Source organism: Portunus trituberculatus, chromosome 36, assembly GCF_017591435.1.
Source record: "Portunus trituberculatus isolate SZX2019 chromosome 36, ASM1759143v1, whole genome shotgun sequence".
NCBI classification, from domain to species: domain Eukaryota; kingdom Metazoa; phylum Arthropoda; class Malacostraca; order Decapoda; family Portunidae; genus Portunus; species Portunus trituberculatus.
Genome location: NC_059290.1, coordinates 5,084,225 through 5,095,586, shown reverse-complemented (window position 1 = coordinate 5,095,586; position 11,362 = coordinate 5,084,225). Strand labels below are relative to the sequence as shown.

At 38.7% G+C, this 11,362-nt stretch overlaps 1 protein-coding gene across 4 annotated transcripts in view; it reads right to left on the bottom strand.

Annotated features, from left to right (window-relative positions):
• Positions 1–11,362, bottom strand: part of LOC123513603 — a 75,054-nt gene continuing 63,692 nt past the window's right edge. For 2 of the 4 annotated variants that reach the window (XM_045270863.1, XM_045270860.1), the window contains one exon: positions 1–1,569. In XM_045270863.1, coding sequence (XP_045126798.1) covers positions 1,327–1,569 — 243 coding nt within the window. In that variant the 3' untranslated portion in view covers positions 1–1,326. The remainder of the gene's footprint in view (positions 1,570–11,362) is intronic. The other 2 variants (XM_045270861.1, XM_045270862.1) reach the window with 1 other exon arrangement.

Below are 11,362 nucleotides of genomic sequence, written 5' to 3'. Positions count from 1 at the left end.
GAGAGAGAGAAGAGAGAGGAGAGGAGAGAGCAGTACAAAAAAGCAATGAAATAGTACTAACATACATGAAAATAAAAACACACACACGATAACCCCTTCGGTACTGGGACACATTTTTATCTTAAGATTTGTGCACCATTAGACCATTTTATTGACATCTGCAAAAGTCTGTGAAGGTCACAAGATTAATGACCACAGTCTTCACCATTTTAATCTCCCACATGAGTTTGTTAAGCTGTACAAAATCACCAAATAGTCACCACAAGGAATATGGAAATGTGTCATGTTACTGAAGAGGTTAAAACACCATTCATTGAAGCAATCTACAGAGTAGATACAGTCTTGATACAACATTATCAAACATAAGTACAGGTTGAACCTCCTTAATCCGGTATTCTTTCATCCGGCAACACCTGTAATCTGGCAAAATTTTTGTTTGCCGGAATTTTTGAATTGTCCAGAGTAATTTGCCGGACCGTCGCTAGGAAGCAGCAGCGCTGTACTGTTTTGGAGTCCAAGCATTCTTGGTCAAATTTGGATCAGTACCACGCTGCCGCTCATTTGCAAGCACCAACCCCCCAGGTGCATAAACATTTTTTTCTTTAATATTTGCCCATAAAAATGGCTTCCAAGCAACCAGGAAGTGATAGTGTTGTGTGTGAACCAAAGAAAAAGTGCAAATATATGACAATATCAGTGCAACAGAAAGTGGACCTATTGAGGAAGCTACATAAAGGTGTTTCAGTGCAAACCCTATGCCAACAGTACAACATTGGCTCATCAACCGTCTATGATATAAAACAGCAGAAGAATCAACTTCACAAGTTTTACAGTGAGTGTGAGAGCAAAAACAACATGGAGGTTCGTAGAACACTTAAGGAGGATAAAAGCAGTGATTTAGACAGTGCTCTCATACAGTGGTTTAAGCTTTGGCGCACTGGTAACGTCCCTGTGTCCGGTGAGATGATAATGGCACAGGCAAAAATTTTCCATGCTGAACTTAATTTACGTGTTTTTCTATATACTTCTGCATGTATATTTTCATGTACAACTATTATATATCAAAACAATGTTACAGCTACACTTATATAATGCAGGGTAAGTATATAGAGGGTGTTTTGGGGACCACCTATGGTTCGGAATTTTCCATGGTCCGGCAAATCTAAGGACAGGTGGTTGCCGGATTTGGGAGGTTCAACTTGTAATAACAACATAATAATGATATAAAAATATAATTCTGGATATAATGGAATTATAACTCTTATAAACATGAGCACCTAATGTAATATGTTAAATGTTATCAGATTTAATAGTTATCAATTCATGTTAATTAATATAATTATACTGGGAATGACTTGAAAGTAATTTTACATATTTGCTATATTTCTTTTTGTCAGTTTTGTTGATCAAATACTCATTGATTGGATACATGTTACCAGAGGTAAAAGTGTTCACCAGCACCCCTGAAGCCCTCAAGGCTGCCACCATACGGTCTACTCTTGGTGAAAGATACAGTGAGTCCAGCTCTAAGAATTCCAGTTTGCACAAAGATGGGAAAGTTTCTTCTCTCTGTAAGCAAATGTACAAAATGCTCAGTGAACATAACATTAAATTTCATATCCTTACTAACTGTTACGATCAAATTATTGACATAGAAACATTTATAATCATTAGAAAATGTACCACATGAAAGTATTCACAAGCTCCTCCCACAAATAAATGGAGGCACTGCTCCCTGAAAGTGATACTGAAAGCCTGGTCCTAAGCAAAATATGTTAAATCCTTTGAAAAGTGATAAATCAGGTTTATATTTATTGATTCATTCCTTACCCATAACTCTTCTACTTAAGGTCTGCAAGAATGTGGTTAAATCAAATGCAGAGAGAGAGAGAGAGAGAGAGAGAGAGAGAGAGAGAGAGAGAGAGAGAGAGAGAGAGAGAGAGAGAGAGAGAGAGAGAGATCCTATGGATTCTGTGGTGAAAGACCTTCCTTCCCACACAATATAGTGTCAACCATTAGAGGAGGCAGTAGACCAAAATAGTTTACTCCCAGTGAGGTCTCATAGCACTAGTTCTGTTCTGGACCAGTTCTCATTAGGATCAGTTCACGGAGTACTCTGAACTTCCATCAAAGCTAATTATGATGTCACTAAACGTTTCCCTTTGTGTCTCACAACTCAAGGGGGCAGTCACACCCTGCCCTCTAAAGACAACTCTCCTACTTTGCACAAAACTACAAGCACTTACTACACACAGACTCTTCACTTGAAATAAAAAAATGGCAACTCCAAATCCAGCCTTGGAGTCCCCTTGCAGAGAGGGGACCATAAATGTCCCCAGGTCGGACTGTTCTCTCCATATCAACCCAAAAAATCTTGACATCTCCCTTAACTTTTTCTTCACTAATTTCTGCAACATTCACAGTCTTAAATCTAATTTTCAATCTGTAGAACATAATCTCTCCTCTACTGAATCTCATCTTTTCCTCACCAAAGCACAACTGTCTGAGGCATTTAACAGTAGCCCTTTCTCTGTTCCCTCCTATTCTCTCTATTCTTATTTTCGTTCCAAAACTGGATGTTGCGTCTATCTGTGCAATGACTTGCCTTGCTCCTCTGCCCATGCTCTAGAATCTTCCAAGTTTTCCACCACCTGACTTCAACTCAAGTCAGTCTCTTACTAAATTTATCTGTACTGTATTTCTCCCATAACTCCTCTGACTATAGTAAATTCTTTGACTAGTTAGCTTTCAAAGTGGAGCACATTCTATCCCTACATCCTTTTGTGGGGATCTCCATCCTTGGAGATTACAAAGTTCACCACCAGCTTTGGCTTTCCTCTCCCTTCACTGACCATCATGGTGAACTAGCCTTCAACTTTGCTATCATCCATGACCTATGGCAACTGGAGCAACATCCTACTCATACTCCTGACTGTCTTGGAAATATGCCCAACATCCTTGATCTTTTCCTTACCTCTAATCCTTCTGCTTACACTATTATCATATCTTCTCTATAGGTTTCCTCTAATCACAATCTAATTTCTGTATCTTGTCCTGTTTCTCCAATCCCTCCTCAGGATCACCCAAAGTGAAGGTGCCTCTGACATTTTGCCTCTGCCAGTGGGGATACCTGAGGAGGAATTACGCCGATTTTTCCTGGAATGATTACTGTTTCTTTGTCGGAGACTTGTCTCTCTGTGTGCTGAACACATAATAGCGGTGATAGTGTCTAGCATAGAGGTGTACATTAATCACTCTTCTTCTCAACCTAAACCTTCTAAACCTTGGTTTCACACAGCCTCTTCTTGTTCTATACATGATAGAGAGAGGTTGCCCAAAAAACGTACTTGAGCCATCCATTTCCTGAATCTCATGCACTTTATATTTCTGCCCAGAATTATGCCAAGTCTATTCTCCAACTTGCCAAACATTCCTTTATAAATAGAAAATGTCAAAATCTTTCAAACTCTCCTCAAGACTTCTGGCATCAGGCCAAAAACATCCCTAATAACTTACTTTTTCATCTTACTTTCCTTTATTTCATCCTGATGGCACTACTGCCATTTTATCTGTTTCTAAAGCTGAACTCTTTCTCTCAAACTATTGTAAACATCTCCACCTTGGATGATTATAGGCTTGCTCCTCTCTCTTCTTCTTCTTCTGACTATTTAGATATAGGAATTAGTAGCAAAGTATCAAAGTTTGCAGATGATACTAAGATAGCATGTGCAGTACAGGGTGAAAAGGACAATTACAGAATACAACGAGACCTGGACAGGCTGATAGCATGGGCAGACAGGTGGCAGATGGAGTTTAATTCTGATAAGTGTCAGGTTATGCATTTAGGTAAAGACAACACAAACTTTAACTATGAGATGGAGGGATGTTGGCTAGAGGCAGTAGAGGAAGGAAAGGATTTAGGAGTAGTGATAGACAGGACTATGAAATTTTCAAAGCAATGTTTAGAAGCAAGAAATAGGGCAAATAGGATCCTGGGTTTTATAAATAGAAATGTTAGTTATAAAAGTAAGGAAGTGGTGCATATATAATTCCTATGTTAGGCCCCATTTAGAGTATTGCATATAGGTCTGGTCACCCCATTATAGGCAGGATATCAACATGTTAGAAGCAGTTCAGAGAAGAGCAACTAGGATGATACCAGCATTAAAGCGCCTGGAGTATAGAGATAGATTAAAGGAATTAAACATGTTTTCATTTGAGAGGAGATGTATAAGAGGGATATGATAGAGTTATTTAAAATGTTCTCAGATACAAACTACATAGATGTGAGATCTTTCTTTACCTTAGAGGAGGAAATAGGACTAGAAATCATGGCAGGAAGATTAGAAAGCAAGGCTGCAGGTTAGATATAAGAAAATATTTCTTTAGTCATAGAGTGGTAGACTTCTGGAATGCATTGCCAGAGACGGTTGTAAATAGCACTAGTTTGACAATGTTTAAAACAAATTAGATAAGCACTTAAATTCATTAGATTTATAATTATGTATAGCACTGCATGATAGTTTTTATAAGAAATTTACTATAGTTAAATAAGACATGATCCCCATGTATGGGGACCACAAATTGTAGAGGATTTCGCTGCAGGACTTAGCCCTGTTAATGGGCCAAATATTTAGAATTAGTATATAATGTATTGTGTACTTGTAAGTGTATCTTTAAGTACTGATGACGAGGTCGCTGTGCGACTGATACAGGATAACCTAGATGGGCCCTGGTGGCCCTTTGTTATCCTATCATTTATGTTATGTTATGTTATGTTATTTCATGCCTTCAATCAAAGTTCTTTGTAATGATGTTTTTCCATGTCCTCACTGGCCTAAACTCTTGGAAGGCTTATGGATCTGATGGGATCCCTCCTATTGTTCTCAAAAACTGTGCTTGCACCTTGCCTGGCCAAACTCTTTCAACTATGTCTATCAACTTCTACCTTTCCTTCAGCCGGTTCCTAAAAAGGGTGACCATTCTAATCCCTCTAACTACTGTCCTACAGCTTTAATCTCTTGCTTGTTTCAAGTTTTTAAACAATTCACAATCTTTTATCAGATCGTCAGTATGGCTTCCATCAAGGTCATTCTACTGATGATCTTCTGGCTTTCCTTGCTGAGTCTTGGTCATACTCTTTCAGAGATTTTGATGAAGATTTAGCTGTTGAGTTAAACATATCAAAAGCTTTTGATAGAGTCTGGCACAAAGCTTTGATTTCTAAACTGCCCTCCTACAGTTTCTATCTTCCTCTCTACAACTCTATCTCAAGTTTCCTTTAAGACCATCCTATTGCAGTCGTGGTAGACATCCACTGTTCTCCTAAATCTATTAATAGTGGTGTTCCTCAGGGTTCTGTCCTGTCACCCACTCTCTTTCTATTATTCATTAACCCCTTCAATATGGTGACGCCTATGTGGGCGTCATGAAGCCCCAGTAGCAAATACGGTGATGCCTACATAGGCGTCATATTTCTTTTCTGAGCTTTCTTCAGTTCAGTTGTCCCATATAGTGTGTTGGATACCAACTACAAACGCCATATGCTGTCCTTGAAATCCTAGTGCTCCTCCCACCATCCTTGTCTCCACCAATCACTAAAGATAAGCTACATGTGTCCTGCCTTGTGTCTAAAATTACCCAATGGCATAGACTGTTCCCATCTCTCTCTCTCTCTCTCTCCCTCCCCCTCTCCCTCTTGAAAGATAAGTTACATGCATCCCGCCTTGTAACATTCGTGAACACACACACACACACACACACACACACACACACACACACTCTCTTTCTCTCTCTCTCTCTCTCTTTCTCTTCCTTCCCTCCCTCCTCCTCTTCCTCTCGAAAGATAAGCTACATGTGTCCCGCTTGTGTCTAAAATATTAGCAAATGTCACTCTCTCTCTCTCTCTCTCTTATTCTCCGAAGAGAGAAGCGTCCACTTTCCTCTTCGAAGGCGATATAGTGACTAAAAAATAGCAGCATAATACACAAAGACGACAAGTATGACAAGCTTGCGAGTTTCCCTTTTCGGGCGGCGGCACTACCACCCGTAGATCATACAGGCGGGCTTTTTTAACATCCGGCGCGAAGGGGTTAATGATCTTCTTAACCAAACTTCTTACCCTAACCACTCCTATGCTGATGATACCACCCTACATCTCTTCACATCCTTTCAGAGACATCCAACCATTCAGGAAGTCAACAGATCACACAGGGATGCCACAGAACATCTGACTTCTGATCTTTCTATGATTTCTGATTGGGGCAGAGAAAACTTAGTAGTTTTCAATGCCTCAAAAACTCAATTTCTCCATTTATTAACTCGATACAACCTTCCAGACAATTATCCCCTCTTGTTCAATGACACTCAACTGTCTCTCTCTTCCACACTGAATATCCTTGGTCTGTCCTTCACTCATAATCTTAACTGGAAACTTCACATCTCATCTCTTGTGAAAAAAACTTCTATGAAGTTAGGCATTCTGTGACATCTCCGACAGTTTTTCTCGTCCCCCCCCAACTACAAACTCTATACAAGGGCCTTAGCCATCCTTGTATGGAGTACTCTGCATGTTTGGGGGGGGGGTTCCACTCATACAGCTTTATTAGACAGGATGGAATCGAAAGCATTTTGTCTCATCAACTCTCCTCCTCTGACTGACTGTCTTCAGCCTCTTTCTCACTGCCCGTGTTGGATCTCTTTCTATCTTTTATCACTATTTTCATGCTAACTGCTCTACTGATCTTGCTAACTACATGCCTCCCCTCCTCCTGTGCCCTCACTGCACAAGACTTTCTTTTTCTTCTCATGCCTATTCCTATAGCTTACAAGGAAGATATGATTTCACCAGCCTTCTTAATAGTCTGCTGACTTGAAAATGGTAGACAGCAGATGGAGTCGAGCCATGGTGGGAAGCAATGCTATTAATTTTCTCGCCTCTCTTGTGTCTGTGAATAATATCCAGCTTCATTTCAAGAGTAAGAGACTTCCTGGTCTTTTTAGCAACACTAGGCGACATTGCAGGGCGTTTTGGTGATACTGTATGTAGAGCGAGGGAGGATGAGCTGCTGCTGACGCTGTTATTGTTTTGAACTAGGGGGAGTGAGTGGTGGGCGTTTGTCCACGAGAGGCGCTGGTGTATTCAAAGCCTGTCGTGTGTGATCTGTGGCTTTCAAACTTGGAAAAAATTACCTGGATAAAATTTCGTTAAAGCGAGTTTGGTGCTCATTAAACAAGCAGATGGTAGTAAAAGGAAACCTTCGTTGTAATGAAATTTCATCGTGAACCTTTGTTAAGCTTTTGCCTGTATATATATATATATATATATATATATATATATATATATATATATATATATATATATATATATATATATATATATATATATATATATATATATATATATATATATATATATATATATATATATATATATATATATATATATATATATATATATATATATATATATATATATATATATATATATATATATATATATATATATATATATATATATATATATATATATGTGTGTGTGTGTGTGTGTATATATATGTGTGTGTGTGTGTGTGTGTGTGTGTGTATATATATATATATATATATATATATATATATATATATATATATATATATATATATGTGTGTGTGTGTGTGTGTGTGTGTGTGTGTAATTCAATGTTTGATCTGCTGCAGTCTCTGACGAGACAGCCAGACGTTACCCTACGGAATGAGCTCAGAGCTCATTGTTTACGATCTTCGGATAGGCCTGAGACCAGGCACACACCACACACCGGGACAACAAGGTCACAACTCCTCAATTTACATCCCGTACCTACTCAATACTAGGTGAACAGGGGCTACATGTGAAAGGAGACACACCCAAATATCTCCACCCGGCCGGGGAATCGAACCCCGATCATCTGGCTTGTGAAGCCAGCGCTCTAACCACTGAGCTACTGTGTGTGTATTTACCTAGTTGTAGTTTTACAGGGCCTGGGCTTTATGCTCGTGTGGTCCCGTCTCCATATCTACACTTATCCAATTTTTCTTTAAAACTATGTACACTCTTTGCTGACACCACTTCCTCGCTCAAACTGTTCCAAGTCTCAACACATCTTTGCGGGAAACTAAATTTTTTAACATCTCTCATACAGCATCCCTTCCTTAGTTTCTTACTATGCGATCTTGTGCCTCTAAAGTCATATTCTTCTCTCAGGATCAGTTTCTCATTATCCACTTCATCCATTCCGTTAATCAATTTATAAACTTGTATCAGATCCCCTCTCTCTCTTCTCTGCTCCAAGGTTGGTAGATCCATTGCCTTTAGTCTCTCCTCATATGCCATCCCTTTAAATTCTGGAACCATTCTTGTAGCCATTTTTTGTAGTCCCTCTAATTTTCTTATGTGCTTCTTTTTATGGGGAGTCCACACAACTCCTGCATATTCCAATCTAGGTCTTATTTTAGTACTTATCAATTTCTTCATTATTTCCTTGTCCATATAGTGAAATGCTACTCCAATATTTCTTAGCAAATTATACATCTCTCTGAAAATTCTATCAATATGGCTTACCGGTTGATTATTTTCTTCCATTGTCACTCCCAAGTCCTTTTCCTTTTTTACTTTTTCTAGTTCTACTCCATCTCCCATCTTATAGATACCCACTGGTCGTCTCACTTTTTCCCATTTCCATGACATGGCTTTTGTCCACATTGAATTCCATCTCCCATTTTTTGCTCCATTTCCAGATCTTGTTTAAGTCTTCCTGTAGTATTTCACAATCCTCTTTTTGTTTAATGACTCTGCACAGTTTCGCATCGTCCGCAAACAGATTTATGTAGCTGTTCACTCCCTCTGCATGTCATTTATATATACAAGAAAAAGTATTGGTGCTAATACTGACCCCTGTGGCACTCCGCTGTCTACTGTTCTCCACTTGGACTTCATATCTTTAACTATCGTCCTTATTTCTCTCCCCCTTAAGTAATTCTTCATCCATCTCAATGTGCTTCCTTTTAAGCCACCCTTCTCCTCTAACTTCCATAGTAATCTTTCATGTGGCACTTTATCAAAAGCCTTTTTTAGATCTAAATAAATACAGTCAACCCATCCTCTCTCTCTTGTACTTTATCAACTATTCTAGAGTAGAAACTCAATTAATTTGTCACACATGACCGACCTTTTCTAAAACCAAATTGCCTATTTGATAATATTTTGTTGTCTTCAAGAAACTCAATCCAGTGCTTCTTTATTACTTTTTCACACATCTTGCATATTACACTAGTTAGTGATACTGGTCTGTAATTTAAAGGTGTGTGTGTGTGTGTGTGTGTGTGTGTGTGTGTGTGTGTGTGTGTGTGTGTGTGTGTGTGTGTGTGTGTGTGTGTGTGTGTGTATTCACCTAGTTGTAATTTTACAGGGCCTGGGTATCATACTCGTGTGGCCCCGTCTCCATATCTACACACATCCAACTTTCCTTTAAAACTATGCACACTCCTTGCTGACACCACCTCCTCACTCAAACCATTCCACACCTCCACACATCTTTGTGGGAAACTATATTTTTCACATCCTTCAAGCATATTCCTTGGCTATCTTTTTACTATGCGATCTTGTAGTTCTATTTAAGTTTTCCTCTCTCAACATCATTTGCTCATTATCCACTTCATCCAGTCCATTCAACAGTTTATAAACCTGTATTAAATCTCCTCTTTCTCTTCTTTGTTCCAAGGTAAGCAAATTCATTTCTTTTAATCTCTCCTCATAGGTCATTTCTGCCAATTCCGGAACCATTTTTGTTGCCATTCTCTGCAATCTCTCCAACTTCCTTATATGCTTCTTTTTATAAGGGGACCAAACCACTCCAGCATATTCCAATCTTGGTCTAATTACCATACTAATTAATTTCTTCATCATATCTTTATCCATATAATGGAAGGCTAATCCAATATTTTTTATCAAATTATACGTTTCTCCAAACATCTTATCAATATGAGCCTCAAACTGCCCATGGTCTTGTATTATCACTCCCAAATCCTTTTCCTTTTCCACCTTTTTCAACACTACTTCTTCACCCATCTTATATGACCCTCTTGGCCGTCTTCCACTCTTCCCATCTCCATCACATGACTTTTGCTCAGATTAAATTCCATTTGCCACCTCTTGCTCCACTCCCAAATCTTATCCAGATCTGCCTGTAAAATTTCACAATCTTCTTCACTCTTCACACACCTACACAACTTCGCATCATCCGCAAACAAATTAATATAACTGTTTACTCCCTCTGGCATGTCATTAATATATACAAGGAAAAGTATTGGTGCCAGCACTGAGCCTTGTGGGACTCCACTCTCCACCACCAACCAGTCCGACTTTGCATCCCTTATTACCGTTCTCATCTCCCTCCATCTCAAGTAGTTTTCCATCCACTTTAACACTTTTCCTTTCAGTCCTCCATAAATCTCTAATTTCCATAACAGTCTCATGAGGTACCTTGTCAAAAGCTTTCTTTAAATCCAAATATACACAGTCCATCCATCCCTCTCTCTCTGTATTTTGTCAACCACTCTTGAATAAAAGCTCAGTAGATTTGTTACACATGACCTCCCTTTCCTGAAGCCAAATTGATGATCCGATAATAACTTATGATCCTCCAGGAACCGTATCCAATATTTCTTTATCACCCTCTCACAAATCTTACCGACCACACTTGTTAGAGACACAGGTCTATAGTTAAGAGGCTCTTCCTTACTGCCTCCCTTATAAATGGGCACCACTTCAGCTCTCTTCCACTCTACTGGTACTTCCCTGTTTCTAATGAACACCTTATAATATCATATAATGGATCAATCAATTCTTCTCTACACTCCTTCAATAATTTTCCTGAAACTTCATCTGGTCCCATCGCTTTATCATCTTTAAGTTCCTCCAACATTTTATATAACTCCTTTTAGGTATCTTAATGTCATCCATGTGCACATTTCCTTGTACATTCTGAGGCTTTACAAACATTGTTTCTTTAGTAAATACTTGCTGAAACCTATTATTTAGCAATTCCGCTATATTCTTAGGGTCATCTACTATCCCTTGCTCTCCTTTTAATCTTTCAATGGACTCTCTCTTTTAAGTTTACCATTTATGAACCTGTAAAACAATTTTGGATGTTCCTTACTCTTGTCTACAATATCTTTTCAAATTTTCTTTCTTCCTCCTCCTTACCCTCACATACTCATTTCTCGCCACTCTATAATTCTCCTTATTTAGTATATTCCTGCTCTTTTCCATCTTTTCCAAGCCACATCTCTCTTTTCCTTAGCCTTAACACAAGTTGCATTAAACCAATCCTTTCTTCCTTCCTCT